At 44.0% G+C, this 19,381-nt stretch overlaps 1 protein-coding gene across 2 annotated transcripts in view; it reads left to right on the top strand.

The window, feature by feature from the left end:
• TSPAN7 (tetraspanin 7) overlaps positions 1 to 19,381 on the top strand; it is a 93,898-nt gene that overhangs the window by 73,208 nt on the left and 1,309 nt on the right. For both annotated transcript variants that reach the window (XM_080551933.1, XM_080551934.1), the window contains exons 2-7: positions 12 to 200; positions 2,382 to 2,456; positions 4,843 to 4,938; positions 7,180 to 7,335; positions 11,526 to 11,609; positions 19,187 to 19,259. In XM_080551933.1, coding sequence (XP_080408059.1) covers positions 12 to 200; positions 2,382 to 2,456; positions 4,843 to 4,938; positions 7,180 to 7,335; positions 11,526 to 11,609; positions 19,187 to 19,255 — 669 coding nt within the window. In that variant the 3' untranslated portion in view covers positions 19,256 to 19,259. The remainder of the gene's footprint in view (positions 1 to 11; positions 201 to 2,381; positions 2,457 to 4,842; positions 4,939 to 7,179; positions 7,336 to 11,525; positions 11,610 to 19,186; positions 19,260 to 19,381) is intronic.

The raw sequence follows: 19,381 nt of genomic DNA, 5'->3' as shown, positions 1-19,381 counted from the left end.
TTACTTTGCAGATCACAGGTGTTATCCTTCTCGCAGTCGGTGTCTGGGGCAAGCTCACTCTAGGCACGTACATCTCTCTCATCGCTGAGAACTCCACCAATGCTCCCTACGTGCTCATCGGAACGGGTACCACCATCATTGTCTTCGGGCTTTTCGGCTGCTTTGCCACTTGTCGTGGCAGCCCATGGATGCTGAAACTGGTAAGTACGCCAAAGTGCCGTATTGAAGAGGGGAAGAGGTTTTGTCAATATATTATGATTTCCCACTCCCGCCTCAAGCGTCACCAGATGTTAACATGTTTTTTTAGGCACATACGCTAGATTTTATGGGTCTTAATGTTCAACACGTGTGTCTTTTGGATAAAGAAGCAAAAAAAAAATCTTTGCCAAAACCAGTTGTTGATTGAGTTTGAATGAATTTCGCTACTGCGCAGCATACAGGCCCATGTCTGGTTGGGAGCAAGGATAAAGTGCTGCTCTGCGAGCAGTTCTACGGTCGTTCTGTTTTTCTGTGAGCCAGACAGGTGTATTTACAATCTTAAAAGTGTTCACAGCACCATAAATGTAAAATTTATTTGAAATATAGATTAAAGGAGTCTCTGATGTGAAATCCGTGGAAAAATATTTGGTACCTTCTAAATGCACACCAGTCTTGCTTTTTTCCTAATATTCACTGGAATAAAATAAGTCAACCCCAGACAGCACAGCTCTGTACTGTATGTTTTTCCACATCTCAAAAGCACCACGGAGTCAAGGTGTGCTAAGCTGAGGTACAGCAGCCATCTTAACCAGTTTAACCTCTCTTGCTACAAGTTTCTGTCCAAGTTTTCCAGCTCACCTTATAATGCAAAGTTGCTAGCAGTTAAACAAACCTATATCATGAACCGTGTTCCTAGGAATATTCAAGAGCAAAATTTAAAATGCATAACGATTTGAAGGGTGGAAATACCACTTGTGAAACACTGACATGGTGGAAAAGGGCTTGACAGTAGATGCATCTGCTGCCGTGGTATTTAGGGCTGATTTCCTGAGGAGATGAGACGATTCCTCTCCAGTGTGAAGCGGGCTTTAAAAAGGACATCCTAAAGAGAGTTAATTTTCTGAAGTGATGGCACAGCAGGGGAGAGGCAGGAGCTGCAGATTGATCGGCGGGTACGTCTGGATGGCTAGTCGGCGTGTACCTAACACCATCGTAGGTGCACCACTGCTGTCTCTTGCTGGTGATGTGCTGTCAGGGTGTGTGTAGAGGCTTGTCAGAGTTACTGCAGTCCAGATGGGAAAGTGTGAAAGAATATATAAATCCATAGGAAATCAGGCTCTGCTAGTTGCTCTGTTAGTCATGTAACTTGTTTAAAGGTATGTCCTCTAACTTAGTGTGGCATGTTGCTGTTCCAAACACATAGTTTTATTTTCATTGTACACATGAGAAATATTACAAAACCTTACTTCTTTCCTGAATGGAATACAGAAGTGATTTGACAGCAGTATTAGTTGTAGAGAATGATTTTTCTAGTTCTGTCTTCACTGCTGTCCTCCCTTCCCTAACAACCTTCTATTAAAATAAATTTCCCTCTTTCCATTAAATCCTATTAGGACTGAATTTAATTTAAAATGTTTCCTTTTTAAAATAACTGTTGAGTTATTTAGCACATGGAGAAAACAGGCATTTTCTCATGAGAAGATTAAGCCCCAACTTCAGATTTTACCACCCCACTTTGCATTTTTTTCTTTACTTTTTTTTGGCCTAGATGTATTTTTGATGGTTTGTGAGTAGCTACACTGAAAGCCACTGTTTTCAAAGTTTATTTAGCTCTGAATCCAAATGCTACTCCCAAATCCAAACACGGGCCTTGGCTCAGCAAAACATATGGGGCATCTGTCTACTATTACCATGAGAATATTTCCAGTGAAGTCAGTCAGTTCATTCATTTGAGAAACTTCAGGAGTTAGTCTGGAAATCCCAATCTAGCAGCAAGAGATAGATAAACATGAGCCAAAACACCTGGGGAAGCCTATTTACTTTAGCAGAGTGCCATACAAATAAAAAGGGTCTGTTTGTATTCCTTACTGCAAGATCAAAACCTTAGTGGCTTGTGATCTGTTTCTGGTACATGAATGTGTTTTAATTTATATGAAAATGCTAAAAAATATGGGGTCAGAAGACCTAGCAATTAGACAATGCATATAATTTGTGAGTTGCATTAATGCATAAAATATATTCATGCAGTAACCTGTGTATCATGCTAAAATACATTTATTAATGTCTTTAAAGGGTGTCTAGATCAGAAAGTTTAAATTAAATTTTGTGTGATAACTGAGCAGTACTTGTGCTGAGACAAAAGCCTGTCCCCCTCTGACATCTCTTGCCTCCTCTCTTTTCAGTATGCCATGTTCTTGTCCCTGGTGTTCCTGGCTGAGCTAGTGGCTGGCATTTCAGGGTTTGTGTTTCGCCATGAGGTAGGTGGAAATGTGCTGAGGTTGCATGTAGCAGTGCTTCCCTGGGCAGGAGCTGCTGAGAAGTGCTCTGGAGCGTGGACAGTTTGTAGGTCGCTGAGTTCAGCAGCTCCATATGCATCTCCAGGGATGCGGCCGATGTTCAACAATAACGTGCGCAGCTCTTAAAAAATGATACGATTCCAAATGAAGGGATTTAGCCAAAGCTCTTGGCCTCAGCTGTCTGATATTTACTCCGGAGCTATCATTTTTTTTTGTGTGTACATCATGTAAGATCTTTACTCTTTTACTTATGCTGAAGACTCCAAAACAGTTTATATCTTTTCTTAAACACAGCTTCTTCAGCCAGGCAAGCATTTGTTCGTGTAAGGCAGAGAGCACTTTTACGTCAGATCAGACTTGATGTATTGTAAATCTTTTTCTTTTGGGGGGAGTGGAGGGAGGAGAGCGGGGAGAGGATGTGGAATGGGATTGTGTTTCTATACTGAGAATAGGGAGAGATTAGAAATAGCATGAGGTAGGAAACTGGGACAGGAAGAAGCTTTAGAGACACATGACGGTCTAGATTTGTAGTAGCACTTCTGCTTTATCCACTCTAATCAGGTCTGTCTCTGGTTTTAAGTCCATATACCTACATGCCGTTAATACTGAACCAGAACAACCCCAGAGACCTTCTTTGTCTCTTGTCTTTGTATTAACTGCTTTTCTAGTCTCCTCTTTCAATGTGAAAATTCCCTTGGTATAGGCTTTTGTGGTGTCTACCGTGACGAGTGGTGAATGGTTTTTAGTTTGATCCTGGAAGACCTGCCCGTCTGCTCAAGGTGCCATGTCATCAGGCCTAAACCGTGGCAGCCTTGGCGTGACGCTGCTGCTCCCTCTTGGCAGAGGCAGTCTCTTGCAAAGGTCACAACCATGTGGGTTGACCAAATCACCTGCTACGCATCCCCTTCACCACCCAACTGAAGTACATTTCGTAGCAATCTGCTTGACCTTCTTCACCTGAGAGAGCTTTGTTCCTAAAGCAAAGGCCTTCGGTGGTGGGGATAACGTTTGCCATGTCATGGGATTCATGGTTTCTTCTGAGGCCCCTGTCTTCTCTCTCCTGGCTGGGTCTGTCTGGCAGAGATGTGCAGACTGCTTCCTTTCTCTTCCTTTGCACAAATCGCTATTTTTGGCTTTCTGACATAGCTCCGTCCCCCACCTTGCTGTGGGTATAAACTCCTTGGGCACCAAAGCAATGTAGCTGGGAAGACAGCCCCAAACAGCTCATGATTTTGCTCCTTGCCTCATGCCTGCTTAATGTTGTCCTGCATTTAGTGAAAAGTCTTATTTTCACCATGTGCCCCAGTGATGTTCTCAAGGCAGTCAGTGCCCTCCTGGCTCCCCAGGGCGTGCTTAGTGAGGACGATGGTTTCTGGGTCGTGGCCTGGGCCTGTGCCATCTCAGTCATTGCTTTGTGCTGTGCCAAGGAGTCTGACCAAACTCCAGCTCCCATCAGGCACCCTTGAGCAGAGGGAAGCATGGAGCCTCCTTCAAACACAGTGCTGGAGCGAAGTTGGGGAAAAAGCATCTTTCTTATAGATTAAGTCATTTTCCAATCCCTTTTTGGTCACCTGCCAAGCTTGACTTCTCCTAGCACCTGCAGCGGGTTGTGATACATCCACCTCCTTCCTCTCCATATCTTCCCCACGTTTCTTAAGGGATTTCCCTGGTTAACCACTAATGATTCTCGTGTGCCTTCAGTGGTCACATTTTTATACTTTTCTTGGTTGCTGCTAGTTCTGCTGCTTGTCTTGAAAAGGAAGGAAAATCCTCAAAACCAACAATTTTCTCCCAGTCTCAAGAATGGTTAAAACCTGAGCTGTGTGGTCTGAAGCTGTCAGTTTGCAGGTCCATGCATGGGATCTCCTCAATCCCCTTATGTATGCCAAGGATTTGTGATTCTGAAGCATTTGCTTTGAAGTAGGATTCATGGAGCCATCCTTTTGCTGTCTGGTTTTCCTTCTAGAGGGCCCCTGTTCGACAGAACCAGTATATCCATGCCCCAGGCATCCCAATAACCTGCTCAATGCATAGTGTTTTTACACTAACAACCAAAATGTCAGAATTCTGTTTTTAAAAATATATAGCAGTGTGCTAGGGTAGTGTTCTTTGAAGAGGCCAAGTCTGATAGACCCCCACCTGGGAAATACCATGAGTAGACTCCTGACGGTTAAGAAGGAGCTCTGCCATCTCTGAAAGCACGCTTTAGAAAGAGTGTGAAGGGATGGTTTAATTGCCTCGTTCAGCTTAGAAATGATTTTGTTTCCTGAAAAAAGTGCCTCGGATGTTACGCTTTTTGTTTTTCAAGTTGGCAGGTTTGTTGTTTTGTTTTGTTTTCCCCTCTTAGATCAAGGATACCTTCCTTAGGACATACACTGAAGCAATCCAGAATTACAACAAGAACGATGAGCGGAGCCATGCAGTGGATAATGTACAGGAAAGCGTAAGTCTGAATTTTGGAGATTAAAAATGAATAAATAAGTAGAAACAAAGCATACCTTCAGATCTGATCACAGAACATGAAGTGCTGATGACTCAATCTACAAGCTGTATTTCAGAAGCAAAATGCAGCATTTAAGGTTTGGTCTTGCTCCCCAGTTCTGATTATAGCCCTGTCTGGTTGCATAGCATGTTTTTGCTGTAAGAAATCAGACTTCTGAATGCTTGAGAAGACATGCTGCCCTGACAAAGCCAATGGGAACTTCCCCATATGCACCAGTAAAAATAGGTTTTGCCCAGAACATCTACGAGTTGTAGAGTAGTTAGTCTCTCCAAGAACGCCCTGCTTTGTTTGGGAGATTTGCTGGATACCATGCCCAAGGCAGCAGGAGATACCAAATGGCAATATTTCAAAACCAGTATTGCAACAGCACCATGCTGGTACGCTCTTAATGCTGCAGTTTTGTCAAATCAATTGCAATTACCTCTAATCTTGTGCCTGGGCTATGTTAAAAAACGTGTACCAGTGGCATGGAAACATTTTACGATTGATTCAGACAAACCGATGTAAGCCCAAATTAGAGAGTGGCAAAACTGATCGAAAGAAAAAGTATTTCAACTGACATGCTTGTAGAAGATGGCTAAATTTTAATGAGCTCAGTACAAGCTGTCCAATAAAGATGGGGCCTGTCCTTCTTGCTTGTGGTTCACCCAGATCTTGAATTACATTTAGGAGTCAGTTTTATCTGTGGTAGAAAGTGGGCAGCCCTTATTCTTCAGGGAAATCTGTCAATAGGATTATAAAATGTTGTAAATCTGAGCTGGATCAGACAGGATTTTGTAATCTAGCATCTTGCATCGTTGATCAACTGCAGCTGTTGTGTTTGCAAGCACAAAGAAAGGCTGGCAGAGGAGACTTAATGAGCTAAGGGAAGAAACTGAGTGTATTTTGTCTGAAGAGAAAGCGGGTAGACAAACGTGGCTCCGTGACCTGAGGGGTGCAGTGACAGAGCAATGGGAGGTTTCCTCGCCTTCCAGCAGAGAGTAGAGCATGAGCAAATGCTGCAGCATGGCCAAACTAACCTGAGGTGGCCAGACACATGGGGCCAAGTCCACCGACTGGAGCAAAGGGCAGTAAAATTCACATTTAAATTCTCACAGGAAGTTATACCATAGCCAAAAGATGTCCCTGCAGCTCACAGTACATGTTTTGAGCCAGTTGGCTTTTCGTAGGATTGGAACTTGCCAAGTGGATGAAATTTTAATGTAGCTGTATTGAGGGCTTATAGGTCTATCTTAGAGATGACAACTATTATTTAGTGCCCCTCAGCACATTTGAAATTGCCCCTAACCTGGCTCCTCCAGCCTAGCAGACTATAGTGCTGGTCTCAATAGAGTATATTCTGCTGTCAGATTGCCTGTTTGAGAAATGTTAACTCTTTGTTGGAATTTCTGATTCCTTGCAGTTGGCTGAATTAAATAGTTTTGAGTAACTGTCTGGTGTTTCTGTCATAGCAAAATGTTCACGCCATTTGTAGCTCTGTTTTCACAGGAACTGCGTTTATAAGCCTTTTTCATGCAGAAAATTCAGCACATACTCCATATCTTTGAATGACAGTCTTCTGGTTTAGCATCTAGAGCAGAACCATCCTTCCCGACTTATGTTTTTTCAGCTGATTTTATAGACACACTCTGTGAACATATGATTTCCTATTTACAGCTCAGTGAATTTTCCTAGAAATTATTTTGGTGAGTTAGGGAAGTTTGCTTCACCTTAGGAATTTGTACTGCTTTGACCCTGTCTGTGTTCATTTTAATACTTTATAACATTTTGGGGTTTTAAGGTCATTTTTTATGACCACATGGTGAGGCTCTATCCTGAATTTCCAGAATCATCTTTCACCCAATAAATAAATGAGCAAAACAAGAAAAAAAAGATGGCTTCAATTAAAAAAGAGGGCTTTATGACTGGACCTTTGTTAAATGTTACAAATAATAGCTCTTCTCATGAAGTACCTTTTTAGTAGTTCATCCGCTCCTGTCTTCCTGATGGGAGATCTGGACACTTCTGTGATAAATAGTGGGGATTAGTATCTACTTTTCAAATCTGGAGAGAACCTGCCTTTATTTTATTTATGAGTTTAAGTGGGCAGTGATGATTCTGTACTAGTTTCAATTCTGTGGTTGTTTTTTTGTTTTGTTTTCTTTTATTAATTTATTTTAATCTGCCTCTTTTTCCTTCTAGCTGAGCTGCTGTGGCATTCAGAGCTATACCAACTGGAGCACCAGCCCTTACTTCTTCAAACATGGCATCCCTACAAGCTGTTGCATGAACTCCAGTGACTGTAATACTCAGGATCTGCGCAATATGACCGTGGCTGCCACTAAAGTAAACCAGAAGGTAATAGTAACGTTGTGCCAAGGGCAATTGTTATGAAACCAGCCAGTACCTCAGTGGAACAGTGGCATTTCATTTCAAATGTTTGGTTGGTAAGGATGTGTTTTGGGGCAGAGTGATGGTGAGGATGGGCTTTGCTCCTCACTTGCTTTCAAATTCCTTAAGCTGACTTTTCTCAAATGACCAGTTGTGGTGACATTTCTGATGAGAAGGAAATTTGTTCCCGTTCCTCATAACACTGATTCAGGTACAGCTCTGCACACAGAAGCAGTGCTGATCAGGCAAAGGAGTGTGTGCAGCACATGCATTTGGCTGCCCTTGAAAGCTAGGTCGTTCAGTGCTTCTCTGTGCTCTCCTGCTGAATGCTGTGCTTTTTTGTTCAGGAGAAGGATGTGTCTAGGTGGAAGGAAGGACAGGTTTTACTCTTGCTTATGTTCTACTTGAAATTTCAGCGCTAGAAGTGTTACTAGAAATGACAGTGCATAATTGTCATCCCAAACAGAGAAAACAGGGATGACTGACAAGTGTATGTTTGTGTGGGTACGTTTACAGTGGCTCTTAAGAAAATCTTTGAACGTGTGCCACTGCATTCAAAGCACAGCCTGAGGTCACCTGAAGGAACAGATTGGGAAAACAGCACAGGAATGGGAAAGCAGGTTGGAAAAAGAGGAAGAAAATGAATAATTGGGGAATAAAAATACACAAAGCACAAGGAAAGGGAGGAATAAAGGGAAAACAATACAGCATATATCACAGACACTGGACTGCAGAAGTGCAGCTCAAGTTTTTCCTTTAATTGCTGGTGCATCATCAGTTCTTTCTTTCTAGTTAAGATTTGCAAGAAAAGCAACAGACAGTGTATTGGTAAAATTAATGAATTTGTAGCCAAATCACCAAGCTAAGTTGCAGCGTACCTCAGAGTTAAGAACTGTTTGCTTTGCTGTTTCTGTTTTCAGTGTTGCATAGAAAAAAGAAAAAAGAAGAAAATGTCTTGAGTAGATAACAGGAAATATGGAAATGCCTCTCTGTTTTCTGTTTCTGTCTTTTTCACCTCAGTCACCTGTAGATCAGAAAGTTGCAGTGGTGGCTGAGAACAGCCTGCAACACCTTTTTTTTTTCAAACCAGTCAAGCGTACATCTTCTAGCATGTATTAAAAAAAGAAAAAAGAAAGGATAACAGAGGATTATTTCCCACTGACCTTTTCTGTTCTAACCACTTTATTTTCTGTAATAGTTTAATGAGAGCCACTTGTTGCAGATGTAACTGGAACATTAGTGACGTTCATCTGTTATGAAGCTCACTGTCGTCACCAGCAAAGTAATCTTGCTGGGTTGCATGTATATAGGATAGATATAGAATATAAGTATAGAATATCAAGGATGAGCAACTCCTTTCATTCACACTTTATGAACTTGTAGTAACTTTATATTTTTGTAAAAGTGGGAAGACTGAGAGACAGGATGGGTGTGGATCTATGGGATGTGCAGTACAGCCAGCATCCCTGGCAGGAAAGCTTTCTGGTGTGTGTGTGCATCCTCAGAGACCGCCTTGTCCTCTAACGGGGGATCCGTCCGGGGATGGCCATGCTCTTTGACCCTTTCCTGGCTGCATAACAGTGCAGGTGTCGTTTGCATTCCCACTACCAGTCTGGTGTTTCCCAAAAGTGCCAGGCTTACTTTCCATGCTCTGCATGCACAGAGGAATCGCTGTCCATTTGTGAGTTCCTCCTGGCAAAGGACACCTGCAAATGTGTAGGGAGCAGCTGTGGGATGAAGGAACTTGTCCAGTGCCAGTGACTCGCTTGCAGTCATGCTTGCTCCTCAGCCTGCCTCTTGTCTAATGCCCGAGTCACCTGGTGGAAGAGAACTGCTGATTCCTCGGGAGGCAGCTGACTTCGTTACTTGGTTTGATTACCATGGGGAAGTTTAGCAATTGTCGGATCTTGGATTTGTCCCTAACTCTTGAGCAAGGTGGGATTTTTCTGAAAGGGGCGTGAGAATAAAAAGTAAAGCTGGAGGAAGGGTTATTTTGCCCGAAGAATAATGATACATTATCCAAAGAGGATTAGCTAAAGATCTAATTGAAGGACTAAAAGAAAACATTCCTGGGTTTTCTTTGCAAACTCTGCCACTAACTTGGTTGGTGACCTTGTGTAAATCATTTAGTCTGTCAGTTTCCTGATCTCAGATGGGACTAATACCTAACTTTAAAAGTTGTCATTAGGATTAGCTAATTGAAGTTTGCATTATGCTTTTAATCTTCAGAGCTCCTTACCAGCAAATCCCAAGAACTATTTCTCTCAAAAATCTTAATAAAGGAACAGACGTATGAAGAATCATCATATTCTTGCTACACTTCTGACCTCTGAATCAGCACTCAGATATATGCACACAGTGCTTCACAAACATTTGTACTACTGCTTCTTGCACTCTTATTCATGTGCACAGCAAGGAGAGAAATTAGCCATATTTATGCAATGCGCTTCAGGAAACAGATGATTGTGATTTGGGAAAATACGGTCTTCAGATGAGGAGAATGATCACACCTATCTCACTTGCATGTTTTTTTAGCGAGATCTTCTGTCTCCCTCAAATTGCCATTGCTGTTAGATGTTGCTTCTCTTGAAGGCTGTTGAACAGAACAGATTTCAGAAAAGCTAGGAGAACATTAAGCGTGTCAGACTGAATGAAAGAACTGGTTGAGAAATCTAATCTCATTTCGTAATATGTACGACACACGCACAGCTATAGTTGCTTGATGTGTTAAATATGCAAGCTTGAATCTAACATACTGTATAGTGTTGTAAGACATAATTAATACATATGCTTAAACATTTCAGAACTGAATTATGGCTGCGCTGGTCCTCAGTTACTATTAGGTTTACCACTTCATTACTCCCAGGATTAAATAAAATGTCTTCTGATATTACAGAAGAGGTTAAAGAAATGATATAATTTAGGTCATGAATGGCGTGTCTGCAACAGATGACATTGTCCTTTCCTTCTAGCTGTTACTTTTCACAAGCAGTGTAATGCTCTGAAATCATGCAGAGTTCTTCCAGTATTTGCAGAAGTAGTGTGTGGATGGAGGGGGAATGTAGAGATGTATCTCCAGTACAGGACTAGAGTCCAAACTGGGAAGGGGAGCTCACTCTTACTTCTGTTGTTTCCAACTTCTGATAAAGTGGATAAAGTTATAATATTACATGCAAGGCCATGGGAATGACTTTATGCTGAGAGTGTTGTTGGTCCTTTGGGGAAGTGTGTCAAAAAGGTTGGGATGTGGCTTTGTGTTGTGTGGGCAAATGAGTTAGTAAGAAAAGAAAATGGATATTTTTTTCAAGTTTTTTTTTGTCATGTGCTTAGATTCATTTAGGGATCACAAACTAGGAAAACTAATTTCAAACTGGTTTTTTTGAAGAGCAGAGTAGGCAGTTGGAGAAACTTGGGTAAAGCTAACACTGGCAGGACATCTCAAAAAAGCTTGTCCAAGAGAAGGGCAGCGTACATGTATGAATTTTCTGGCACTGGTGTGTGCCATGAGCTGGGGTAGGAGGAAGCAATTCCGCTGATGGAGTCAGGGTCTGAGCTAGAGATAGAAAATTGAGTCTGGAGAGGTATACAGGGAATTTTATGTCCTAAAGCAAACAGACCAGGAAACTTCATACAAGACACCTGATAACTTTGTTAGATAGTTTGAAGTTGTATACCTCTCAGAACCTTGCCTGGTCTCCTTTGACTGATGAAGGTAAGCAGAATGCCTCACTGGACACCTGAAGCAAGCTTGTACTAAACATCCGGAATATTCAGAGATCAGCACCATTTACTCATTTTTTTGGCACCTGTATTGCATTATAACATGACTTTATGTCATTATTGGTGTGGTTTTAAATCAAAGGTGTAATGTTTATTCAGTCACTGCAAACTGTCTTTCTTTAATACGACCTATGAAAATGAGTGCAACATCACATTTAGCTTTTAAAAATACTCGGATGCCTTTGTTTCTAAGCAGAGCTGTTTTTGTCATCATGTTCCATCATTCACTCAGAATTGCTGTTAGAAATAAAGGTGACATTGTTGGAAATAACAGCAAAAACATCGGCTAGCCCAAGAACATTTTAAATGAGAGGTATGTATGTATGTGTACATGCCAGGGAAGATCTATACAAAGAATTACTATGTTTGTTTTCCAGGGCTGTTACGATTTGGTGACCAGTTTTATGGAGACAAATATGGGAATTATAGCTGGAGTTGCTTTTGGGATTGCGTTCTCACAGGTAAGTGCATAAACGCTTTCCTCCCCCATTTTTTTTCTTCTTTCTCTTTATCCTGACATCAAGGAAGGAAGGATTATGGTAAGGGACTGAGCGCAGCATGCTCGTTAGTCCTGAGGTCATCTGTTCATTGATTTTCTTTTTTTCAACTTAAATGAAGTTTCTCCTTGGGAATATCAGTTACGGTTGAGCTAATGACTAGCTCAAGGAAAACAACTTGTCCCTTCACCGGGTCACACAGAGGTTAACCCAATAAAACATTGGCTTAAATGGAGCATAAACAGCAAAGAAGACAAATAGCTTGTCCGTTGTTTGGATAAGCTTCTATCTTCTAAGCTCTCTTACTATTTTTTAAAGGAATGAAGAATACAAATAAGAGTGTACCTTCAGGCCTCTGCATCCCGGAGAAGGGGAAAAGGGAGCCTGCAAGGGGCACTGGGTTTTGGTGATTGATCTTTCTTTTTCCTTGTAGCTCTGAACACTTTGAGCAGAGATCTGCCAAAACCAGATTATTAAACCAGCTCCTTGCCTGCACTAAAATGTTTGGTATGGGTAGGAGAAGAGCTAAGTTTGCTGCTCTCTGATATTCAAACTGTCTTTACCTAGACAAAGGTTAGGGAAACTAAAGGACTGGTCAGAATCTTTTAATCAAGAAGTGGCAGGAAAATACCTGCATTTTTCAACAAGACCTGTGCTCCTTTATACTACTCATTTTGTGCATGATGGCAAGGATTCTCCCGCGAATGTGCAAAAATGAGAGAGGGGGAAACACAGGCAGTGCGAAAGTGCTTACAGAATGGTGCAGCAAAATGTGTGACGATGTATTTGATGTCCGATCCACTTACGTTTGAGAGGCACTCTGCCTTCTCTCTGTGGAGAGTATGTGGTATGACTGCAAGTGTCATATTCAAAAACTGTCATGCAACTTTCACTTGCTTCATTCACACAACATTAAAAACCTGGGTCCTGAGGCAACACTGAAATACAAATATCTCTTGAATGACTTATGTTTATCCAGGGGTATGAAGAAGTGAGGTGCTAGGACAAATTATTTGACTTCTGAAAACTCATGGGTTCAGTTAGCAAGATGCAGGTTTATCCTGTGCTGCACTGGAAGAAGTGATTTTCCAGTGCTGTTCCTGGTGGTGGGCAAGTAGATGGAGGGGCTGTAGTTCCCCTCTTGCCCTGGCTACCCCATCTGTTCGGTCTGTGCTTAGCTGCATGGTATTTATAAGAGCTCTCTGAGGCTGATTCACTCAGCATTTACTGTGGCCTCCAGGTTTTTCAGAGTAACTGCCCACAAGCTGTGTGAAGCACATCCTCATGGTCACCATACGCACAACCCAAGGTAGCCCTGAAAATGGGTGGGCTCAGGCCAGCTGCCTGCCCTGCCTTGGGCGTATCTATAAACCTGATTCCTTCTTGTCTTGGTCTCATGTGTGAGAAGCCCCGTGCTTTGGCTTTTCATCCTGTTCTATATGAATGTAAACCTTAGTTCACCGTACCTCAAGGCACCCAGAGCATGCACGTGGGTGTCAGCTCTTTGTGATCCAAAGTGAAAACCAGAAGTCTGGAGCTGGTGCATGGAGCAGGGGGAGAGATTTTTTTAAAAAAGTCTATTCTAGTTCTTGTTGAATGGTCACAGTTGTTTTGATACTCTTCTCCAACCTCGATTATAACTTGATTACTTCTGTAGGACTCTGAACTCTTTATTTCACTTTGGTTTCTAGACAGCTAGAAGGCTGTATAACATCTTTTTAAATGTCTAATGTAAAACCCTCCAAAATAATGGGACGAGTAGCACTTTACGAGTCATTTATGTGCTGCTAGGGTAAATGCTTCAATCAGGACCGGTACTATGTGAAAAACTTCAGTCAGTCTGCCACACATATGATAGGCAAAGAAACATCTTGCCTGGAAGTTGCTTGCAGCTGGGAGGGGGAGTTCAGCTGGAGCTGTCAGCGTTTTGGCACGCGCCTGGCTGTTTGCTGTAGGTCATCAGTCGCTCTGTGAACGCCGTGCGGGGAGGCAGGCGGTGCTGCAGCGGGGGCGGGCAGCGCACGCAGAGCGTGATCCCCGCAGCGGGAGCCTGCTGGCGCGGGGCGAGGCGAGCACCGCGGGCTGCAGGCAGCACCCAGGGGCGTGCGCCCCGCCGCTGCGGCTCTGAGGGAAACCCAAGGTGCGTGTGCTGAACAGACAGAAGAATAGAAAAAGAAGAGGAGGCGGCCAGTTGTCATTTCCTGCCTGATCTGTCCTGCTGGACCCGATTAGGGTTGGTGTTTACAAATCGGTTTCAGGTCAGCCCTGGCTGGCAGTAGTGCCAGGCAGCGTTCCCGCTGCAGGCGAGGTTTTGCTCTTCCTACTGGGAATAGTTTTAATCTAAATAAAAGGCAAATGAGGACGTGTCGCTCGTCTCCAGCAAAGCATGCTCAAGGGCCTTTCCTTCGCGTGATTTGTGAGGTGTTGACTAGCATGGGGAATGTGCTGATTCTCCGAAGCGGGGAAGGCTGATGTAATGGCATTACATCTCGCAGGCCTGGCACAGACCTCCCAGTCACAGTCGGGGTTTTAACGAATCCGCTGCGTCGCTGTCATTGTCTGCATGTTGAGAAGCCGGCACTGCATCTCAGGTTTGAAATAACAATAATAAAATACAATTTTATAGTTTTTGGCATCAGATGCCAACGCTTACTTTCAGCTGGGATAATTTCCGTTTAGCAGGTGCTCTTCAGAGCAGCAAAACGAACACTGCTCTGCCCAACAGAGAATAACATTATGTAAGCAGCGTGGATGATGAAGACCTTTTCCTAGATAAAACTACAGTGCAGGCGTTGGCTTAAGGGGTGCAAGAGAGGGATTTGGGGCGGGGGGAAGGGTTACAGACATTAGGGTCCCTGAATAAAGGATTCTCAGTGCAATGTTAAAGCCAAATCCTTTCTTCTGTACTGAAGGCCTGGGAGCCAGGTGCTGTGCCCTCCTGTATGTTAACGTAGTTGTGAGTACTTCTACCTAACTGTGGACACAGTTCTGGTAGAGACATCATTAACCTTGTCTGCTGCAACCCCTGCCCGGAGACAGGAGGCTGAGACCTGGCCTGGCACAGCCCCCAGGGAGGGGCGTGCAGCTCTGTGCCCCGTTGCACCCGGGCTGGGGAGTTGGATCCTTATCGGGATGCAACGTGCGACTTGAAATTGAATATAACACTAAGTCGGCTGCTTCTAAAGACCAATCGCTGCGGGTTTAGTACGGAGATAGGACCTGTGCCAGAGGCGTACCGCGGCACTGGAGGCTGGCTGGGGTAAGCAGCACGTGACATGGAAAATGTGCTGTCGTATGAAACAGAGACAGGGAACCAGGACGCTTGAAGCTCTGCATATTGAGAATACGGCAAGGTAAGTCATTGAACTATACTGTTATTCCTGATGGATAAAAAAAAGCAGTTTTAGCTTACCTGATCCGGTGATGAATTCAAATTTACTTCAGCGCATCTGTATTTATAGATTTTGGTGGGGTTCCAAAGAATGAGAAATGGTGAAGCTACCAAGACACAAAATGGAAAAATGGAAATTCAAATTGCACTTCAGTTTCTCTTCAGTATAATAAAATGTAATAAGTGTGTCCTGCAGGATAGCTTCCACTCAATTTTAATTCCTGTGAAATTATATTTAAAAAACAGTCATCATGTGTGTGGTAGGAGATAGGATTGCTAGGAAGTCGCCATGGATGGATTTCAGTGATCAGATCCAAGATATGCCTAAGATTACTCCTAGGTACCACGGAGAAATGAAAAGTGTATGGACTGCATTGAGCTGTCGGGAGTGAACTTTTGCCAACAGAATGGTAGTAAGGAAGATGCACCTGAGGGATGTGGGTTTTCCAGCGCTCTAAGCCAAAGAATTTGTCAGTATTTTCAAGTTTTCCTGTAGCAAGACCAGAGGTATCAAGACAAACTCTCTGGGTTTTGTGTAATATTTCAGGAGGCCGAGGTAATCTTAGAAAAGCGGGAAGAAAAGGAAAAAGTGAGAGAGGAGACAACTACAGAACCAAATCTGGCACTTTCCCTGGTGGAGTGATATTTGAACTTTATCATTCTTAGAGCTCAAAAAAATGGGACTATAAAAAAAAAAAAAGGAAAAAAAAAAAGGAATTAATAAGTGGATAAAAGTTGAGATGGGGCACTTGAGAGATGATGGGAGCTAAGGAAATGAAGGCAACTTCTAGCAGCCAGTTTCTTTGCTGGAACCCTTTTATGCTGGTTCCTCTGGTGTATCAAAGGAGCTGCGGGGACCTGCTACACAATGGGATAAGGGGCTTCCATCTGAAGAGCAGAGGTTGCAAGTGATGAAGCAAACACAGAGAGCAAGAGGGGGTGGAGGGAGCTCATTTGTGGTTCACAGACGGAGAGCCTCTAACCTGATTCAAATACAGAGAACTTGTAGCTGTGACTGTAATGAAAGAGCACCGTGAGGAAAATTCAGCAACTTAATACAATATCGCCTCTTCTTGGTACAGGAGGGACAGTGCTCTTGTGGTTCAGTGTGAAAGTCTACACACCTTGTAAAATACAAGGTTTTATATGTGTTCAAAGTACTTCTGAGGTATTTATTATAGCTCTGCTGTGCCCTAGTGATGGGTAGAAGTGCCTTATAAAATCAGTGTATGCAATGGCTTGATATGCGGACCATTATTTTTGAAATACAGAAGTTGGGTGTTATGGTACTATAATGACTTAAATGTGTAAATCAGCATATAGTCAGGGCCAGGAATTAATAAGTGGACCAGAGATCAGGAAGATGCATTCATGTGTAACCTGCCGTTCATCTTACGAGTGACTTGGTTAAATCAAAACATTGTTGTGTGCCTGCAGATGCTACAAAACTTAGACAATCGCTTATTGGAGAGTTGCAGCCGGTAAAAAGAAGAATCCCAAATTAAAGATAGCTGGGGAGGTCTTCTACAGTCGAATGTGGAAAAGAAATGCTTGCTGTTTGTATTGCTTGCAGTGTCTTTCCCGTGTAAACCTGACAGGAGTAGCAGGCTGTGTTAGGGAACAATGGTGGCCATAAACTGGGTGCTAGTGCAGGACCAACTGCCCGTGTTTTCCAGGCTTTGCCCTGACTTTCCTCCCCTCTGTGGCAGTCTGGGACTGTGCAATGTAACGCTGTCTGAAATAGCAACAAAGGAAGACCGAAGCTCTAGTGAGGGATAGGAAATAATAAGGATCTCGTGGCACAGGCTAGCAAGATGGGTTAACTTGAATGTAGGTGCACTGTTGGCCATTGTAGGATGAGGGGGGAACGGTTTTGTGTTTGGGATGGAATTTGCTCAGTGAAAATAAATCGGATGAAATAGACTGTGGAGTTCATTGTAGTGAAAAGGGCAAAAAGTCAGGGAAGTAACTTGTGTGACCAGCTGAGGAAGGTGAGAGAAGAATGAAAGGTACTGCAGGCATAAAAAGGGAACAGCAAAGCAGGTGGGACAGTGCCACTCAGCGTTACTTAACTCTGCTCTGGGTGTCAAGGCGTGGAGCATTGCACACCAGGCACGCGGTATAAGAAATCTCATTCTCAAAACTGGAGCTGAGATAAAGAAACATCGTACAAGCAAGCACTGGAACTGATAAAGCCCCTCTAGTAAACCCACTGAATGTAATGGGTTTTCAGCGACACTTTCCGAGCTGCCAAATTGATAAAATCATCCCAGTGACTGGGGTATTTACACATGGAAATCCAAAGCCCAGACGGATAATGCTGGCGTCGTTGTTACTGGTCCACGGGCTCCTGGTTGAGCTGTGAGCACGCCAGCTGCTGCGTCAGTTCCCTGCTGGAATACCTGTCTAGAGAGGTTGAATAGAAAAGGCTAAAATGTCTTCTTGGTGTCAAGTAAGATTTTCAAAGCTGGGGAGTGTTTCCAGCACCCACATCTCTTTTGGCAGCTGTGAAAATACAGCCCGCAAAGCCTAGTAGCTGAGATTTTTATTGGATGTTGTTGAGGAAGGGTTATTGAAGGCATTATCATCCTTGTTATTTGGTGGCAAAATCGGAGGGGGGCATGTTGGCGACGGCAGAGATTCAGGCTGCTTTTAGGGAAGACCCCCTGCCCTTCTCAGATGCCTAGCGCAGTCATGGTGGTACATGATCTGACTCCAGCACCCCTGGTGCTGTGCTGTTCCTGGAGCAGTTGTGGTGGGTTTGGTTCATGCAGACCCTGAAAGAGGAGAGGGAGTGCTACGCGGCAAATTTCCGTCAATTGGAGCGTGGCCTGACCAGGTATGTGACATCCTAGGGGCATAAAACAGTTCATCTGGAATTGTGGTACCCGGGCTTGGTCTTGCTCTGGGCTGATGCCAGCTTGACTCTGACATAAGCGGAGTGTCACTCAGCTGTGCTTCTTACAGCCGTGTCCAGAAATGTTACTAGGGGGGAGGCAAGCGCTTTCAAGCCTTTGAGCGGTCTCAGTATTTAGATGCAACCGTAAAGTGATGTAATGCAGGTGTAGCGTAACAGGGGATCAAGCAATTGGCCAGTGGAGAAGGTGGATATTTTGATGATGATAGTGTTTACAGGGAGCACTGATTGTGTAGGGGAAATGACAAACACTCCCAAGCGTGAAATGAAAGAAGGAGCCAATTTGGGCGAGCAGCCAGCCAGCCATTAGCTGCGGGCGCTCTGCAGGGTCTAAGGGGAAGCGGAGCCCTGATGGCGCGACGGGGTTGGGATCTGCCTTCCTGAGCGCTGCTCCGTGAGCTGGGCTGTCCCCACCAGGCACCCCGCGGCGCCAGAAAGGGAGCTGGAGCAGCTGGGGGACCCCAAACCTTGGCAAAAGCTGCTGCGGCTGCTTGGAGCGAAGTCAGGGAGAGGCTGATGCTCGTGCGGAGGCAGCCCTCTGGCCTCGCCCCGTGGCCGGTGATGAACGGTGACAATCTGGGTATGCTCGTGAGTTAATTAATTGACCAATCCCAATGAGAAAAGGGAGGCTGAGTTATGCACAGCGCGTTAATGCTGTTGGCATATGCAGAAAATGCTAACAAACTGCAGCACACGAAACGCTGAAATGACTGAGGTTATTGAAGAGTGGAGGCAAGGGATCTGTTTTCAATAATCTGAGTAATATCCAGGGGAACAGTGAAAGACTTCTTTTTATATTGTTTTATTTCTGGATTTATAACATTCATTTATCGAGTGCTGCATCGTTTGTAAAGAAAGCATAGCTACCCTGGGGCGTCAGGACCAGCAGTGGAGCCGGTGAGTGACACGCAGCCGGCAGCGTGCTGCTGCACCCGCTGGTTGCCCGTCCGTGCCTGGCTGGGCCTGGAATGGCAACAGGATCGAAAAGTAGTAAAAACACGTGCCGTCTGTCATGTAAGGGGGCTTGGGTAACAATCCAGAGGAGGATCCGGTGAGGAAGGACGAGATTTTAATGCTGCTCCTCTGATTGGAGCTGTCCTTAAAACAGGGGGTGACTTCTGTTGTGGGCGATAACACCAGGACAAGAAATCTTTGCCTGCCGTGGCCTCTGCTTTGCCCTGCATTCATTTAACCCAACTTCTTCTCTTCTGCTTCTCTTCTTGTCTGGAACAGTTGATCGGGATGCTGCTGGCGTGCTGCCTGTCCCGGTTTATTACTGCTAACCAGTATGAGATGGTGTAACAAGGTGAGCCGTGCCCGCTTCCTGTGCGGTATGCTGTATGCGCTGCTTCTGCTGAAGACAGGAGATGCCGCTTAATTCACCAAGAATTAAGTCTTCCCACGTGATTTCTTGCTTGGGTTTTTCAT

This window comes from Anser brachyrhynchus (assembly GCF_964034855.1).
Source record: "Anser brachyrhynchus genome assembly, chromosome: 1".
Taxonomy (NCBI): Eukaryota; Metazoa; Chordata; class Aves; order Anseriformes; family Anatidae; genus Anser; species Anser brachyrhynchus.
The sequence above is the reverse complement of the archived record's forward strand: the minus strand, read 5'-3'. Positions and strand labels throughout refer to the sequence as shown.